This window comes from Camelus bactrianus, chromosome 9 (assembly GCF_048773025.1).
Source record: "Camelus bactrianus isolate YW-2024 breed Bactrian camel chromosome 9, ASM4877302v1, whole genome shotgun sequence".
NCBI classification, from domain to species: Eukaryota; Metazoa; Chordata; class Mammalia; order Artiodactyla; family Camelidae; genus Camelus; species Camelus bactrianus.
Genome location: NC_133547.1, coordinates 936,815 through 956,427, shown reverse-complemented (window position 1 = coordinate 956,427; position 19,613 = coordinate 936,815). Strand labels below are relative to the sequence as shown.

Sequence of the window (19,613 nt, the reverse complement as noted above, 5' to 3'; positions counted from 1 at the left end):
GGCTTCAATCCCCAGCACCTCCATTAAAAATAAATAAGTGAACCTAATTACCACCCCCCAAATGTAGAGACCTTAATAGACCCCGTTAAGCCCAGGCTGTTCCTCCAGAGAGGAAAAGCCTATACCAGCACCTGTCACACGGGTACCAGGTCTCTGCTCAGCGGCGAAGAGCCCACCGTCTCCGCCTGACTGTGCATCATGTGCCTGTAGCGTGAAGCCTGTAGAGCGCATGCTTGCGAGGTTCAGTATGTGTAGTCGGGGACAAGGGAGAGGGGACTTCAGCGAGGGCTGTAACTGGAAGGGCCGGAGTATGCGAGCATCCTCAGGTGGGTGGTCATTTGCCTTTGGTTTCCTCAGCCAACAAATTTCCTACATATCCATGTATAAAAATATGTGTTTCAAACTTGGAAAACAAGTATTTCAGCAAGAATAGGCATGACTAGACTTCCTGAGATATTTTCCTTCTAAGAGCGTGGACGTTACCTGAAGAGGAGCATTCCTCGCTCAGCGCTGTCCGCTCCCAGGACCGCTGAGCGGCAGGCCCAGCGCCTGTGCAGGCGTGGAAGGTGGGCATCGGTACCAGGGGAAAGGGATGTGGGCTCTATGATCTCATCGCTCTGCCGGGGAGGGATTGTTATTCCACCTGTAATTGCAGTGATGGTATTTGCAAGGGGGCTGGAGGCTGTTTGTGAGCAACATTGTTGACTGGTGTACATCCCTGGAAACTAATTTCCAGCTGAAAATTTCCAGCAGGAGTTACCGAAGTACCTGGGGAACACCTTGTTCATGAAACGTAAAAATTAAAATCGATCTCAAGGGCAGGTAAGCAGAGGACACTGAGGTCTAAAAAGTAAGAGAATGAAAGTAAACACGTGGTTCCAGTGGGTGTTTAGCCATCATGAGGGTTTCAACACAAAATTATAGTCTAGTCTTTTCCCATTCAAGAGGGCACTAAGGCTTCTGAAGTTGAAAGTAGAAACAGGGAATGAGCAGAACAAAAAAAGTTTCCAAAGTGATACAAACGAACGGGAAATCTGATTCAACAAATATTTATTGCATACCTTCTGTGGATCGTGCACTATTTTTTTTTTTTTTTTTTTTTTTTTTTTGGTATATGAGATATATCAGAACCCAAAACTTAAAAGGAACTTTCCCTTTCGGAACTTACACTGTGGTTGATGGAAACATAGAATAAACAGAGCACCTCGGATACCTGGTATATCAGAAGGCAGCGAAGCCTATAGAAAGCAGCAGGAGCAGGCTACAGGGGATTAGGGTGGCTGACACAGTAATGGGTGTCCCTGGTAGGACTCAGAGTGAAGATGGCACTTGAGGAAGCAGCTGAGGTTGTGAGGAACGGCAGCTTTCTTCCTTTCCGATTGTCATACGTTCACTGTCTTGCCTTACTGCGTGAGCGAGCACCTCCAGCACCGCGCGGTGTGAGTGCGCAGAGCGGCTGTGTGTCGTCTTTTGGTCCTAATCTCGGGAATATTTTAACAATCAACTTTGAGGTAACAATATTTGTTAAGAGAATTTGGTAGGTATTCTTTATAAAATTAATGAAGATTCATCTATCTTGGTTGTATAAATGTTTTGTGTCTCCATGTGTACAGAGTGTTCTTTAAAAGCCATTTTGAGAGTAAGTTGGGAACACTGAGCCGTTTCATCAGTGGATACTTTGGTTGTATTTCCTAAATGAGTGAACATTATCTCACATATTCTGAGTATAATGAACAAAATCAGGAAATTTAATGTCTTTTTGGTTTGTTTCTTGGGTTTTTTTGTATATATATTTTTATTGAGGTATAATCAGTTTTACAATGTTGTGTCAATATCTGGTGTACAGAGTAATACTTCAGTCATATAGGAACATACATAGATTCATTTTCATATTCTTTTTCACCATAAGTTACTGCAAGATATTGAATACAGTTCCCTGTGCTGTACAGTATAAACTTGTTTATCTAGTTAGTATCTGCAAATCTTGAGCTCCCAATTTATGCCTTCCCACCCCCTTCCCTGCCTTAATGTTTTTTAATAACTTTTTTCTCATTTTTCTACAGCCCAGTATTTTATCCTTTTTTGGTGGGGGGGGGGTTGGGGGATTAGATTTATTTATTTACATATTTAATGGAGGTACTGGGGATTGAACATAGCAAGATTATAGGATCCATTCTCAACCTATAAAAATTTTTATTTCTATATGTAAACAGCAAATATATGGAAATTAAATTTAAAGTAGCATAAAAATATAAACTAGCTGGGATTGAATTAAACAAAATGCATCTAAACTCTCTAACTTTGAAGCAATGAAAGAATCCCGAGGGAGATTAAGGAAGACTTAATAGATGGAAATAAACATATTGAAAAGTTGACTCTAAGATACTGATTTTTCAGGAGGGAGGTTATAGCTCAGTGGTAGAGCACACATTTAGCATGCACAAGGTCCTGGGTTCAATCCCCAGTGCCTCCTCTAAAAATAAATAAATAAACAAACCTAATTACCTCCCTCTCCGCTCCAAAAAAACCGATATTGATTTTTCATAAAATAATAAATAGTGCAAGAGAATCTCAGTTATTATCCAGCAAGCACTTTTAATTGTAGAAATTGACAGTCTTACTGTAACATTAATATGGAAAAACACAGGACCTAAAATAGAAAAAACAATATTTAAAAAGAAGAAAAACCTGTGACACTGACAATAAAGGTATGATAAACAGTATAACAGGCTGGCTTTAAGGTAGAGAAGCAGATGAGTGTACGACAAAGAGATTCCAGAAATAAGTGTAGACCTGGACTCAACTGATTTGCCAAAATGGTCATTCACTGGGGAAGGAAAAATCTTCAACAAATTGTGCTGTAACCATTGGAGAAGCACATGAAACAAAGTAAACGGAAGCCTTTACCTCCTGCTATGCAGGAAACTAATTCAGGATGGATCATGGATCTAATCATTACAACTTACACCAGATCACACTGGACAGGGAAGATGAAGCAGATCTTGTATCCCACAGAGTAGAGGCCTTGAACCTAGAGTCTGTGAAATCCCTACAACTCAGTGATAAAAACATCAACAGCCCATTAAATAAATGCTCAGAATACTTGAATGCACGTTTTACAACGGAAGGTGTCTGAAGGTCATAAAGCACTTGATAAAGTTTTAACTTTATCAGTCAGGGAAATGCAAATTATAACCTCAAAGATAGACCATTACAAATACAGTAGAAAAGCATGAAGTGATAAACTCTGATGACACCAAATACTGGCAGGAATGTAACTACATCTTACAGATGTTGATGGTGGGAATGGAAATGGCCAAGACACTGTGGAAAAAGATTGTCACTTTTTAATAACATAAAAGTATAAAATTAAATAATTTTAAAGTTTCAAAGAATTAATCAAATAAAATTAAATACATGAACTAGCAATTCCACCTGAATGTATTCACCCAAGAGAAATATAAGTCTGTGCACACACAGGACTTAAAGCTATGGATCAACATACATAATCTTAATGTCTGCAAACTGGAAACAGCTCAAATGTCCATCAACAAGATGACAGGTAAACACTTTTGACATATTTTTAAAACACTGCATCCTACTCATCAGTAAAAGGGAGTGAATTACTAATAGACCATCTTGGATGAATCTCATAGGAGTTAGAAAAGTCAGACACAAAATAGTTCTAAGTGGTTCTTGAAAATGAATTCCTCTTATAGAACAAGTAAAACCTAAGTGCGTTTTTAGAATAACATAAAACGTTGCCTCTCTAAAGGGAAGGTCAAGCAAGCGGGAATTTTCTGGCATCGTGGAACTGATCGATGCCTTTTGTGGGAACGGACTAGATGGATAAATGCATTTACCAGAGTCTTCAAATTGTACAGGTAAAGTTTGTGCATTCCTTTTAATGTAAGTATTATCGTATCTAAATATATATAGATTTCTTGAACTCTGACCAGTAGTTTTGTTTGCATCCCTGGATGGATAACATTTGTGGACCTAATTTCATTATATTCTGAGAGAATCTAGAGGCAGTGGCTCACCAGCAGCATTAAATCCATCTCCTGCCTGGAACTTGGTTTCTCAATACCACTCTCCACAAAAAGGAACTAAAAAAACTCGATGGAGGAAAGGCTGATTGCCGAGCAGTGCAAGGAAGCTGCAAGCAGTAGTCTGTGCTTTCTCGTTGCACCAGAAGGAAGTACCCCAAGAACAGTGGTGACATGACCGGAGGACAAAGCAGCTCTAAGAAGCCCTCCCCAGCGCAGGCGGGGACACTCGAGCATCACAGTCTACAACTGACAATCGCCTCTTACAGCCCAGTGAAATATCTAGGAATCCATGAATCCTTGTGGATGTGAATACATGAAAGAATAAATGAACGAAGGACCAATAGAAGAAACGGGGGTCTCCCCCGCAGTAGAACATCAACTAGTATGTCTAGACTGAGAGAGTTAGAAAGTCATCAGTGGTTTTAAAGCTGGCGATGACAGATTGTTATGGATCAATGTATTTATATAGTTTCAAAATATTTTCTAATTATTTACTAAATACAATGGGAAAAGTAGTACGTTTAACGTTGGGAAGCCTGACAAAATTTCAGTGACAAAAAATAATATGATCAGTATCAAAAAACCCACAAACATCGTGTGTCTCCTGTACAATACTGGGAGAAAGACACATTTCCCTACAAAAATTAAAAAACTTATTCTAATGATTTGCAAACATTAGAGAAATAGGGGGGAAATTTTCAAACTAGTGGACCTGTCATCTTAAAAATAGGACAAGTCCAAAGAACTCAAATAAAGGCTGAGGGACTTTTGTCAAAGGGGCATAAAGAGACGTGAAAACTAAATGCAATATATGAATCTGGATTTGGACCTGGATGAGGAAAAATACTTAAGAAGGAGAATACTGGATGAGGGGAGGCTATAGCTCAGGGGTAGAGTGCATGCTTAGAATGCACGAGGTCCTGGGTTCAGTCCCCAGTACTGCCATTAAATGAATAAATAAACCTAATTACTCCCCCTACAAAGGGCAATATTGAAACAAATGATGGTAATGTGTTATGTATTGTTATTTTAATAGTAGTATTGTGCCAATATTAAAATTCCTGATTTCAATCTAGTATTCTGAGTCTATAAAGGAAAATTCCCATTATTCCAGGAATTAAGCACTGAAGGATTCACTGGCAAAGAAGAAAAATATTTCCAAACCATACACCAATTGTTCAGTGTAAAAACATAAAAAGAAAGAAAAAAGATTCAAGTAAATAGATCAAAATACAAAGTTTTTAAAGTTGGAAAAAAATGCTTACAAGTGTATCTTTTTGAAATCCTTGCAGCTTTTCTGTAAGCTGGAAATTATATCAGAATTTTTAAAATCCCAAAATGGTTTCATGTGTTTCACTGCTTAGTCGAAAATGAGATCTATCACATAATCATGTCAAATGAATCACATATAAAAAACAAATTTCTTCTTTTATAGCACCGGGCACTGTATTCAATAGCTTGTAGTAACCTTTAATCAAAAAGAATGTGAAAATGAATATATGTATGTATGACCGAAACATGATGCTGTACACCAGAAACTGACACATCGCAACAGACTATACTTCAATAAAAATAAGTTAATCAAGTGGATCACATAATTTGATTCAATTTCAACCCTTCTTAACATTTTTTGAAACGAAGTAGAAGTGGAAGGGGACAAAACAAAACCCTACCGCAAAGACCAGAAATAGGATCTGTCATTAAAATATTTCACCTACGTTCAGTGATGAAACAGTCACTGTATTTATTGTCCTTCAACATTAGGCCACAAGGACTATTCAGTAGGCAACACCAAGAAAAAATATCCGTATATGTTGGATTGCAAACAAACCAGTTTTTCCTCATCTCATTAAAGTGTTTTCTTTTTCCTTTTTAAATTTTATTTTTATTGACGTGTAGTTGGTGTACAACGTTAGTTTCAGGTGTACAGAGAAGCGATTCAGTTATACAGTTACCTACATGTATATTTTTTCTTTTCAGATTCTCTGCCGTTATGTTACTACAAGAAATTGAATGTAGTCCCCTGTGCTCCACAGTAGGTCCTTGTTTATCTGTTGTACGTGTGCTAAAAAGCATTTTCTAAAATACTATCAGTTTGAGTCGTACTGTGAGCATCCTGTTCAGCCTACGCTCATGTTTTTCTCCATCTGTATCCTCTTCTTTCCTCTTTTTCATTAAGCCCGTCAGCTTCTAATAATGCACTGCATAATAACTTGGGTGCTTCACTTACTGTCTGGGTCTCTCAGCCAGAATAAACAGTCCACCGTGGCAAGATTACTTTAATGGTTTGCGTACTGATCTATCTCCTGGGCCCAGAAAAGTGCATGGTCCACATAAGCTATAAAGCATTTCTTGAAGCACCCAGTGTCACTGTCACATGCCTGGCTCTGAGTGTATTCATTGACTGTCCTCCCTTCAGCGTCAGTGGTACCTCAGAGGCTCAGGAATAAAAACAAGACTCATGTTTTGAAGACAAAACCAACAAGGTGATTAAAAATCAAACAGAGCCGTGTGCTGGACTTCCCCCGCTTGCTGGCGCTCCGGGTCCCCGGCTCCCCTTCCCTGGGGACCGTTGTTCATTTCACTCCCATCTCTGCCGTCCCCGTTGGTGAGCCCGTCACTCCCGTTTGCAGCTTTCTCCAAGGGCACAATCCACGGGTGTTTCTCACAGGCCCTCTTCCCTCCCTGGCCACCCTGTCAGTGCCCCGACAGGTGAAATGATAATCGCCTCCCGACAAGGAGATGAGGTCACAAGAGGCCAAACCCTCATCTCGGGGCTGAGACGCCCCCTTTGTACACCCGCACGAGGGCTGCCCAGGCACGCGCTGTCCTGACAGGACATGCCAGCCAGGTCAGCAGCGGTTCTGGTCAGGTAAGTGTCAGATTTGGAGACAGACATCACTAGAAAAGTCAGTCATCCTTATAGAGAAATAATTCTGTTTTGGGTGATGGGAACATAAAACTAGACACACACCTATAGACACACACATTCAGGACAGTTTTTTTTCATAATTTTTTTTTTTAGGAAGCCATGGCATATTGCCACCCTCGTTCACCTGCATTGAAACCACCTGACATCTCTCTCTCCTTCCTGCTGCAGCCTTGTCTGAAATCATGCCTCCTCTGTCCCTGACCAAACACGGGGGGCCTCGCCGCGTTCACTCTCAAGGCCTCGGGCTCCAGGCAGGTGACCAACGATCAGATAGACGTGCTCCCAGCTGCTGAGCTGGCGCCTGGTGTCCGAGTGACAGGCACCACTCTGGGCATTTGTTTTGTCTGGGGGGAGAGAGCATGCCGGCCTAGGTGGAGTCTGTAACAATATCCCTGTAGCGTTTTGTCCTTATTAGAAGAATGTTAACATTTATTTAGAGAAGAGGAAGGCTCAGTCTTTCTGCCATGTCTGGAGCGGGAAGATGCTTATTTACAGAAATGTGGCTAACTTGTCTGTTTGACAAGAGGTTTTAGGGACATTTTGGACGTTTTCTGCCCCACACTCAGAAGCATTATGTACTTTCAAGATACCTTGCTTTCTGTTAGTGAGAAATGGCTTTTGGATATCAGTCTTGGCACTTCAGGTGGCCGTTTCTGTGGACTTGTTTACGATGTCTGGATTCTTTCAGGGAAAAGAAATGCGAGGGAGAGTATAGCTCAGTGGTAGAGCACGTGCTTGGCACGCGCGGGGCTCTGGGGTCAATCCCCAGTGCCGCCTCTGCGAATGAACAAGAGGATAAACCTGTTACCTCCCACCACCACCACCAGAAAGAGAAAAGATCTAAGGAATACGTACGTGTTTTACAGTTACATGCTGTGTGCCTTATTTCCCCCGAGACTTAGAGGCTTTTGAGTTTTTGTATAAATTATTTCTATATTCTCTTGCTTTATAATGAAAGTCTTATTTACCAATTATATTAATAGATTTTTTAATGTTTCTAATTAATGCCTGTATAATTAGCAAAATATGAGTCAGGACAAGTGTTTAGTATTTCTTTTAGGTACTTTAATTTTCCTACATGCCTCTGTGTAACTTCAGATTTTTTTACAAGTATGTATAGAACATCATGTGAGAGGCAACCAGGGTAATTTTTTTTTTTTTGGATTTTGACATCTAATTTTGATCAATATTTTCAGTCTCTGCCCTCTAATTTATATTCCTCTCCCTTCTTATAATTTTTATTCTTTTCTTTCTTGGAGGGAGATAATTATGTTTATTTACTGGTTTATTTAGTGAAGGTACTGGGGATTGAACCCAGGACCTCATTCATACGAACCATGCGCTCTACCACTGAGCTACACCATCACCTCTCTACATTCAAAAATAAAATAAAAAAAGAAACCTACTCCCCACAGGCTCTGCATCTTGTCTTTTTCATGTGAGAGTACGTGGTTGGGAAGATGCGTGTCAGTACCCACGCAACCCCCTCACTCGTCTCTCCAGCCACAGAGGACCCTGCTGTGCGTCTGGCCACCTCCAGTCCCCCTGGGAGGTGAGTACGGAGGCTTTTTCCAACCCGGGTCTGGCGTTGCCTCTGCCTGCCTGAGCAGAGACTCCGCTGCAGACAGCACGTGACACTGTATACAGTGCAGGCCGCGTACTGAAAATTGAGGGACGTGGTGTTGACATCACCTTTCATTTGTTCTGCTGTTCAATCCTCTCACGTCAGTGAACCCGGTGCCCTCTCGGTGCTGATGTGATGTTTTCCCCCAGCTCGGAAATGGGCGTCGTGTTCCTCACTCAGACGGGAATCAGCCTCGTCGGAAATACCTCCCTCCTTTGTCTTTACAATTTCACTTTGCTCACCAGACACAGTCTGAGACCCACTGACCCGGTCCTCACGCAGCTGGTCTCAGCCAGCTCCGTGGCTCTCTTCTCCAAGGGCGCACCTCAGACTCTGGCAGTGTTCGGATGGACGTATTTCCCGGATGACCCTGGGTGTAAGCTGGTCTTCTGCCTCCACGGAGTGGCCGCAGGCGTTTCCTTCAGCACCGTCTGCCTCTTCAACGGCTTCCAGGCCATTAAGCTCAAGCCCAGTATCTGGAGGTGGATGGAGCTCAAGCTCAGATCCCTAAAGCTCATCGTCTTCTGCTGTTCCCTCTGCTGGATTGTGCATATCGTGATTAATTCATGTCTTCCCTTAATAATAAAGGGTCCGTTGCAATGGAAGAACCTTAGTATGAAAAGAAATTATGGATACTGTTCTTGGCATCTAGAAGAGGGTTTTGTAGGCTTATTACTGGCTGTCCTGTGTTTCTCCCCTGATACTATGAGTTTAGGTTTCAGTATCTGGGCCAGTGGCAACATCGTTCTCATCCTGTACATGCACAAACGGCGAGTCGAGCACCTCTGCAGCCACAGACTCCCCCCTAGACCTTCGCACGAGGCCAGAGCCACTCGCATCCTCCTGGTCCTGGTGAGCTCTTTCTTTGCATTCTGTTTGCTCTACATAGTTTTGACAATCTGGATGACTCTGGTGGCAAATCGCAGCCAGTGGATGGTGAACGTCTCTGTCCTCGTGGCCATGTGTTTTCCAACGTTCAGCCCCTTCGTGCTCATCATCAGTGACACCCGCGTGTCTCGGTTCTGCTTTGCCTGCAGGGCGAGGAAAACGCTGTCTCCTCGTCCGGTTGTAGTTGGGTGGGTCTGGGCGGCGGTGTTCACCTATCCATTTCAACATCTGTGGACGTTTGGGGGCCTCTTAAAGTTCAAGAACGGGTGACACTGTTGCCAGTAAGGGCGGTGATGTCTCTGCCTGTATCCGTCTTAACAGGGAACTAAAAATGGTCGTGTGTATAATGAAGCAGTTTCTGTACTGTAAACCACACATACTTCAGATGTACAATTTGATGGATTTTGCTAGATGTGTACACCCATGAAACCTCCAGCACAATCCAGACAGCGAACATTACCCTCACTCCCCAAGAGGTGCAATTTTCAAATTCCCAATTTATCCCTTGCCACCCCGTTTACCCCCTGCTCACCATAAGTTTGTTCTCTATGTCTCTGAGTCTGTCTCTGTTTTGGAGGTAAGTTCACTTGTGTCTTTTATAGATTCCAAATACAAGTGATACCGTATGGTGTTTTTCTTTCTCTTTCCGGCTGACTTCACTTAGAATGATGAGCTCCAGGTCCATCCATGTGGCTGCAGCTGGCACGATTGTATTCTTTTTTATGGCTGAGCAGCATTCTGTTGTAGAAATACATACACACCACATCTTCTTCATCCAGTCATCTGTCGATGGACATTTGGGTTGTTGGAAAATTCCTGAATTTAAGGCCCCAGGAAAGTCTGTCATTGTGGATCTTGTAGAGACTCCAGAAATGTTTTTTGTTTTTTACTTTTGTTTCCTTTAAATATATTTTTAAAGCATTGAGTTCATGTTCTCAACTGGAGGAAAATGGCCTGGAAAGACCCATGGGAGCAAGGTGTGTGCAGCCTCCCTGGAGTGGGATGGATCCCGTGTGTTAGGAGTATGAGAAATGGGAGAGCAGCAGGAAGTGAAGGGGGGGTTTGAGGTAATCACTAAGGACAGGCGGGGAAGTCTGAACTTCTATTTAAGAAAGGGCAGGGGAGGGATGTGATCAGGTGGGTGAAAATACTAGCATTCCTTATTGCAAATTATTTGTAAAATATTTAAAACATCTGTACTTGCTTTTACTAATTATACAATAACAGCTTACTGTTACCTTTGAAATTTTTTTAACATTAATGACTGAATACTCAGTCTAAAAAAGTCATGTGAAACTGGGCAATAAGGACTGAAGATCCGGGTACTATGGGGGTATGTTATAGTCATTGGAAATGCCGATGATCACATGGATTTGGAGTGGTTGCTCTGTGTGACCCTTCAGTTTCCCTGGGCAGATGCAATGTATGGGTCGTAATCATTGGGAAATTGCTTAACCCTGAAAAGAAACACATCATCAGGTTTTAATGGCCAACATGAAATATGTAAATAATTTTTTGTTTTTTAAAAAGATTTGGGGGGATTGTAAAATGACTGTTACTCAATAAAAAATGCTTAAAAAAAGAAAGACCTGGGGGGCCAATTAGCTTTCTAAATTTATTTACTTACTTATTTTAATGCAGGTACTGGAGACTGAACCCAGGGTCTGGTGCATTCTGAGCATGCACTGCACCGCTGGCATGTAGCCTCCCCCCAGGTATCTAAATAATTTAAAATTTGTTTCTCTCAGCTCCTTTTCATATAATTAAAATTTTCATAGTATTTTAATTCCAAACACCAGTAGCTGATTTTATAAAGGTCTTTTTCTGTCTAGAAGATTGACTATACTCTTCTGTTAGTACAAAATTCATATTCAGTCTTTTGTAATCTGAACTTACAGCAACTTTACTGAAGTCTATGTATTTTTTTAAACATTTTTTGTTTTTTTATTCATTTATGATTGTATTATTTTATTTTCAAGGAGGGAGGTAATTAGGTTTATTTATTGTTAAAGGAGGTACTGGGGATTGAACCCAGGACCTCATGCATGCTAAGCATGTGCTCTACCACTGAGCTGTACCCTCCCCACTAAGTGAAGTCTATATATAGTGTACATACATGTGTAAACATCTGTCTTGAAATGCCAATAGCATGTGTTTAATACCAAAATTATGAGTCTTTATATATCCCTGAATTCCAAAATTATGAAATTTTTTATTTAGCTATTTTCTTGTTTTTTCAAGTCAACATAAATATATTCAGTGATTTTCTTTTGCTTATTTTATAAATACCAGTCTGTGAGAAAACTTCATCACTTTTATAGTAATTTTTAGTGGTTAAAATTAGTACAGGAGTTATTGATTTGCATATCATAGGTCCAGGGTATTAAAAATGATCTCCATTAAATAGTCCTCTAGTTAAAAAAAAAAAAAAGTGATACTGACTTTTTTTTTTAATGTTGACTTTTCTTTTTTTTTTTGGATATATATATATTTTTGAAGTACACTCAGTTTACAATGTGTCAGTTTTTGGTGTACATGATAGTGCTTCAGTCATACATGAACATACATATATTCATTTTCATATTCTTTTTCACCATGAGTTACTACAAGATACTGAGTATAGCTCCCTTTGCTATACAGAATGAACTCGCTGTTAATTGGATTTTGTGAGAATCCTGTATTTTGAAGTGAGAGAACTGCCAGAGTTCAGCAGGTGTTCTGTGAGATTCATGGGTCTGTAGATGTAACTCTGTGTATTTGTGGGAGAGAATGAGCTGTGAGTCTCTCTACTCCACCAGCTGGGCACCTCCTACATCCATTCTTTTATTTTTAAGGCAACTTTTTTGAACCATGTACTGATAACTCAGAAGAGATTCCATCTCTCATTGTCAACTGGCTTGCAAAAGAAATCTTTACCCCCTGCAACTAAGCACATAGTCTTTCAAAACTAATTCAAAAGCTACCTCACAAATCTCATAACATCCACACAGCGTATCCTCCTTTGCATTAGTCTGTGCAGTTATCAGAAAGTGTGAACAGTTCACATCGCCCTTCACTCTTGTGTGATTACAGTACTGCGTCCTGTACTATTTCGAGTATTCCCCCATCGTTTCTGTTCGTTTGGTCCTTTCCTTTCCTGTACTATCTTGTGGTCAGGCCACAAACTGAACGTTAACCTATCATTTTAGCCCCTGAAATAATATACCTCGACGATCTTTCTGTATTTGGTGACCAGGGTGGTCAGGAGCGAGAAGCAGGGGAAGGAACAGGAAATCCTAGGACACAGCCTTTATCGGGGTGTCCGCGGGAGAGCGAGGCAGGGCTGGGTAAGCAGGCTAGGACTGGCTGGTTAGGACAGTTTCCTCAGGCTTTGGGGCAAATGGGACTTCTCCTGAGTCGTCTGGTACCTGGCCCTGGGTTGACTGAGGGCAGGGGAAACATTCCCCTGGTTGTGAAAGGAGGCAGAGCTCCGATCTGCACTTGAAAGGTGCTCAGGCAGGCTGGCTTGCAGTAGAGAGGTCAACAAGGTTCGCTCCGAGGTCGGCCCTGGGACTCATCCCTACCAAACTGACAACTGCAGAAGCTAAGCAAGCACACGTGGAACAACTGGCCCTGTGACTGTGGCATTATTTTAAGGAGACTTTGCGGTGATAATTGTGGTGACTTTTGGGGAGTGGGGTATACGTTGCCCTAAGGGGCATAGAAAATATTTTATTCTGAGAGTAGAAAAGACAGACCACAAAAAGGGAGTGGGAGGGTATAGCTCAGTGGTAAAGCATGCGCTCTGCATGCACGACGTCCCAGGTTGAATTCCCTGTACCTCCACTACAAAAAGGAGAAGGAGGAACACAGGTAGAGATAAAAGGAGCTCTTGCTGGTTGGCCCATAATTAGGTTTTCTATTTTTCTGGCATCCGCCAAGAAAACAGGTCTGAAATTTTAGGGGGTCTCTAACAATATCTTGGTGGAGTTGTAAAGTGTGTTGAAAGTATGAGATATGTAGTAACGGTTTATGTCTCAGGGAAGGAGGTAGGCCCGGCAGTGACGTTCTGGGACAGTGAAAGGTTATGACGCAGTCAAGTGCACGTAAGGATGCGCACTGTTTGTGTATAACCAAGGGGAAGGGGCGGTCATGGTCAGAGATGCCGGGCAGGGGGTCGTGTGCGTGTCTGGGGGGTGAGGGTTCTTCTCCCCTGGAGTTGATTGATCTGAGTCAACCTGGGACTCCCCCTGGGGGGAGTGAGTCCCCCTGGGAACTCCAGGGGGCGTCACTAATCTCCGTTAATATTTAGAGTGACTACTAGGAGGTTCGCCCAAGGCCTAGGGGTGTAGGGAAATGTTTTTGGCAGACAGTAATTAGTACAAAGGATCACGGGCTAAGCAGACGTCAGTCTCAAAACACAGTGCAACTCCGAAAACTAACGGGAAAAAAGAATAAAATGATCGTGTCCAATTTATGCCTGAGCTGCAAGTTGCCACTGTGGTGGAGGTTTCAGTGTCCAGAATGAAGTTGCCCTGGTGCACGGCGCAGAGACAGCTCCAGCGGTGAGGCCTTGCACTGGGGCGGTGTCGCCTGTGGGCCTGGGGCATCCTTTCCAAGTGGATACACAGCGGGTTCCTGTGGGTCTCAGGGTTTGGTTTATTTAATGGTAACAGTGGCTGACATGGGGTGGGGGTTGGGCCTCCAGGTGGGAACCCAGTGACGGCATCTATTCCATAGTAATAGGACCAACATTCAGCAGAACAGAATGCAGCGGCACTTGACAGATTTAATTTTTTTAGTGGAATTTTAGCTCAAATGGGTCCCACAGCAGATGAGCATCTTCTTGGCCAGGGGAAGTGTCTATGGTTAATTGGTCCCAGGGAATTGGCTCCCTTGTTCTGGCCTCTGTCCCTTATAAGATGGCGTGAGGCATGATTAAAAGTGTATTAAAGATAAGGTAAGGCCTGGAGCAGGATAGAGACCCATTTCAAGTTCATTTGTTGGATGAGGTTTTTTTTTCTTTTAAAAATTTTTTAACTTTAGGGTGAGGGTATAGCTCAGTGGTAGAGCACGTGCTTAGGATGTATGAAGTCCTGGGTTCAGTCTCTGGTACCTCCACTTAAATAAATAACCTAAATAGCCCACCACAGAAATATTTTTTAATTTTAATTTTTATTTATTTTTTTTGCTTACTTGTTTTGGTGGGGGTTTAATTAGGTTTCTTTATTTGTTTTGAATGGAGGCACTGGGGATTGAACCCAGGACCTCATGCATGCTAGGCATGCACTCCACCACTGAGCTATTTACTGGATCCCACTGGACGGGAATTTTTAGAGGAGCTGTTTGAGGGGATCATTATTTTTCCTCAGTTAAGCAAGCGATTTGGGACCACTTAATGGTATGAAAATTCTCTTGTGACTGTTTCTTTCGAGACCCCATCTTTGTGCTTTGAGCCGTGAAGTGTGTCCCTTGGTTGGTATTCGTAGTGTCTGTGATGCCAGAAGGAACAGGTGGGTCTAGGCAAGGCCTTGTATTATGGTCTCACTATATGTAGAGAAATGTGTGGTTTTGATTTATATTTTAGGTGTGTGTGAGGCGAGAGATTCCTAGGGTCCTTTACCTGGCAGGGGACAATTTTTAGGCAGTGGTCCATCTATTCATTATAAAAGTGAAGGTGGGGCTATTTGTTGGCCAGGACATCCAGTCCTACGATGAGTATCTGATGTTTGGCCCAGTGTGCTGTTTCCCGGGCCCTGCTCTTTACTAGGCTGGCTAAGGGATGGAACGTAGCGGCATTTGGCCTGACGCTATCACATATGATGGCTGGCAGTACCATCTGCATCGCCCGCAAATTCTCATTGCAGTTCCCTTGATACACAGAACAGATAGATGTAAAACGTGATATCAAAAACAGTCATCGTGAGGAGAGGAGAGGAGAGTACAAATTCAGGGTTCTAAAAATGCATTTGAGATTAAGAGATCAGCAACTTTATCATCTAACAACAAGTTGTCTTTTATATTTTAATTACACAACTGAATATGCATAATCACTGTCATTGCCTACTCACTCTGTACGTGGAATCAATTGTAACAGCTTGTGAGCCTAAAGTTAAAAGTGAAAATTATAGTAATTCTAAAAGAAATCATTGGAGGTATCTTAATGATGTGGGGGAAGGTAAATTACCTTAAACACGACCTATAAAGCAATAAGTATAGTGGAATATATTGATAAAAATTTAAATCTCATAAACAGACATCAGTTTAAAAATAGAAAAGACACAGGCTTAAGAAAATCATCACAAGTCACATATTTGACAAAGAACTTTTACCTAGAATACATAAGAAACTACTCCAACTCAATAGTAAGAAAGCCAAAATAGTGAATTAAATAAATGCTTATAATATGTAAGACACTATATAATGAAAGATATGTGAGTTCCATATAATGAAAGATACACAATAAAACCTACGGACTTAAATATCAGCCTGGAAAGTAATTTTTCTGGCTAATTCTGAGAGATTTTGAGCATCAAAATGAATACTGACTGTACTGGATGGTAGCCTATGAAATATGTTTCAGTATATGAATCCACAGCAATATAGAGAAGTGGGTGAATGAATGATGAGGATAGATGCTCTACCCGGCGATACCATGCCAGTTAAATATACAAGTATACAGAGAGTGATGGAATGAGGAAAACCGCTCATCATTTCTAAAAGATCCACACAGATCAGGACACTTACAGAGTTTCAAAGTATCACTTGACTAACTGCTTATCAGTTTTAAAGGTAAAAATATAGTAAATTTAATGTCAAGGGTCCAGGGAACCCAACCTATGAGAGATTAGAGAGAATCTCATCTCATTCATGAGTCTCCTGATCTGATGTAATAAAGGCACTATCACTTCTGTGGTTTCTCTGCCAAAAAAATTAAATAAAATTTAAAAATTTTAAAACCACAAAAAATAACCATAATTATCGGTAAATAGAGAAATGTTATAAAGCAGTTGGACTGTATTCTTCAAAAGTAACAAATCCAAGAAAAATCAAAGTAAAAATGAAGCCTCTCAGAGCATAAAGGTGTGGGAAAACACAGGACACGTAGATGCAGTGTGTGACTTTGGATTTAGTTCTGCACTGACAGAAAATACGAGTAAAGAGCTGTTGGTGGAGGGTGTAGCTCAGTGGGGCAGGGGATGCCTAGCACGCAGGAGGCCCTGGGTTCAATCCATCATAGTTTTGATTTTCACTTTCCTGATGATTAATGATATGGAGCATCTGTTCATGTGTTTGTTGGTTGTATGTCTTCTTTGGAAAAAAATCTGTTGAGATCCTCTGTCCATTTCTAATCAGATTCTTTGTTTTTTTGCTATTGAGTTGAATGAATTTTATATGTATATATATTGGATATTAAGCCTTTTTCAGATGTTCTATTTTCTCTCATTCATTAGGTGGCCTTCCCATTTTGCTGATGATTTTCTTTGCTGTGCAGAAGCTTTTTAGTTTGAGGTGGTCTCATTTATTTATTTTTGCTTTTGTTGCTTTTAGTGTCGGATGTAAAAATCATCACTGAGACCTGTCAAGGAGCTTACCGCCGAGGGTGAGTGCTTTCTTATCATCTGATCCCACCGACCAAGGGAGGTCCGTGCGGGCATTTATTTTGTGTTTTGTGCGCTTACACATCCTGTATTCCTACCAAGAGATCTTCCCTACACATGATACTTGATATCGTGGTGTCTGATAATTCATTCAAGAAATAGTTACCCCAGGCTTACTACTTGCATCCCCCTGTGTGTTCTTTCTAATCTGTTTATTCTCCAGATCTTCATTTTTGTGCCCTCAGTCCTCTCAGGAATCATATTTGAGAGACAAACCCTTCCTGTTGACTGAGTCCCCAGTTGGCCCAGCTTCCTTGCATCATTTATTAGATCACTGTGTCTTCTGTTCATCTTCCCATGGGATTTTCATTTGTTTCAAAATTAACGTCTTCCCTTCTGTTTCTGCCACTCATGTCAGATATCTTTATTACTTATTTTTAACAGCTTTCAGTAATTTGCACAATTCACGAAGGTTTCCCCAGATAATCTCTACTCCCATTTGCAGACACTCTCACTGCAATCACAGTTGAAATGAGGATTACTTCCCAACAAAGAGATGAGGTCATAGAATCCCCAGCCTTCATCTCAAGGTTCAGATGCCCTTTGCCACACCTGTGCAGGTGCCACCCAGGCACCCACTGTCCTGACAGCAAATGCCAACCTGGTAAGTAGCTTTTCTGTTCAGGTAAGTATCAGATTCTTAGAAGGAGTGTAGCTCAGGAAATCCAGAGATAACTATTTTCTTTTTAAAACTGGCTTTCTAGGGGCAGAGGGTAGCTCAGGGGTAGAGTGCATGCCTAGCATGCATGAGGTCCTGGGTTCAATCCCCAGTGCCTCCATTAAAAATAAATAAACATAATTACCTCTGCCCCCCCAAATAAAAATAATAAAATTGCTTGATTAAAAGAAAAGAATGAGAAAAAGATCACAAAAAATTGGCTTTCTAAGGTTAGAACACAATAAGTTTAGGTGGGAGAGAGGGAGGGGAAGGAGAGGGAGGGAGGGGAGGAGGAAGGAGGGAAGGGGAGAGGGAGGGGGAAGGAGAGAGGGAGGGAAGGGGGAGAGAGGGAGGGGAGGGGGAGAGAGGGAGGGGAGGGGGAGAGAGGGAGGGGAGGGGGAGGGGAGGGGAGGGAGGGAGAGAGAGGGGGGTAGGTGTCTCTTCAGGGCAACAAAGATGTGTGTCTGTTTCTGGGTTTCCCAGTACTTCTTCCCCCTCCTCCCTGTTAAAGCTTTCTCTGAAATTTTCTCTCACTTGCCCCTGACTAAACACACTGAACCTCATAGCGTTTAGTCAAAGGAATGTAACAAGCAATAAGAAAACAATGGTATATGAAATAGATAAGCAACATGGAGCTACTGTACAGCACAGGGACCTATATTCAGTATCTTGTAATAACCTAGAGTGGAAAAGAACCTGAAAATGTGTGTGTGTGTGTGTGTGTATATCCATATCTGCTATGTAAATAATGCTGCAGTGAACATGGGGTTGCATGTATCTCTTTTAGTGTTTTCATTTTCTTTGGACAAATACTGAAAATATGTATATATATAAATATGAATATGCATATTATAAACTGAATTACTTTGCTCTTCACCTGAAACTAACACAACATTGTAAATCAAATATACTTCAATTTAAAAAAAAGAAAGATAGCAGGGAGGATATAGGTCAGCAGTAGAGCACATGTTTAACAAACACAAGGTCCTGGGTTCAGTCCCCAGTACCTCCATTAAATAAACAACCAAACAAACCTAATTACCCCACAAAATTTTTTTTAAAAGCTAACAGTGGTGATCTCCCAGTCTGCTGTTGTTCAAGTGAAGGTTGCTGGTGTATGCAGGTTCCTGGGAAGAGGGGCACTTTATTATAAATAGACTATATGGTAATATGTCTCTAAAATTTCTGTCACCAGTAGAAAAGTGTTAACATTTATTTTCCATTTAAAGAATGGAAAGCGTCACTTCTCTCTCATTTTTAAAACAGACTTAAAATAGTACATGAGAAATATGGCTGATAATTGTAGGGGGTGAGACAAAAGGAATGTATTTAAGTGTCAAGATACAAAGATTACCGTGAAATCCAGCTAGATAGGAAGCACACCTTGCTACTCTAATTCTCACATAATATGTGTGAGCCATCTTCCTTCCAAGATGGCTCTTTGTTCAGACAAAATAAAATTCAGTGCAGAGACACTTTCTTATGGAGACGTTGACTTCCTTCTCTCTGAGAGCAGGAGGCACTTGATTGAGGTCCTCTGTATGTCTCCGTAGAACCGTGTAACCAGGGGAGATTATGAGCAATTATTATCTCTGTATTGTAGCAACAATTTAAATGGCTTTCACTAACCACAGGCTCTTGTTGTGGGCTCTGTAATTGATAACTCACTTTTATCCATTGTAAACCCTCAGAAAAGTATCCTGTGTCTACACTTGTGACCATGATTTGTGCTTCATCTTCCACAACCATTCTATGAACCTAACTGTCCATTTCTTTACTGACAACAATTTGGCATTCAGTGATTCTACATGTTGAAGGG

At 41.4% G+C, this 19,613-nt stretch overlaps 1 protein-coding gene and 1 non-coding gene across 2 annotated transcripts; one reads left to right on the top strand and one right to left on the bottom strand.

Moving 5' to 3' along the window:
- Window positions 1-8,277: 8,277 nt before the first annotated feature.
- On the bottom strand, window positions 8,278-8,349 carry TRNAT-CGU (transfer RNA threonine (anticodon CGU)). The gene has a single exon. It is a non-coding gene; the product is annotated as a tRNA-Thr (tRNA).
- Window positions 8,350-8,764: 415 nt separating this feature from the next.
- Window positions 8,765-9,766, top strand: LOC105074419 (vomeronasal type-1 receptor 1). The gene has a single exon (XM_074370820.1). It carries the CDS (start codon window positions 8,765-8,767, stop codon window positions 9,764-9,766), a length of 1,002 nt encoding a protein of 333 aa, XP_074226921.1.
- Window positions 9,767-19,613: the final 9,847 nt, after the last annotated feature.

Excerpts from the sequence above, each read along its gene's own strand:
- LOC105074419 (XM_074370820.1), top strand. The coding sequence starts at position 8,765 with ATGGGCGTCGTGTTCCTCACTCAGACGGGAATCAGCCTCGTCGGAAAT.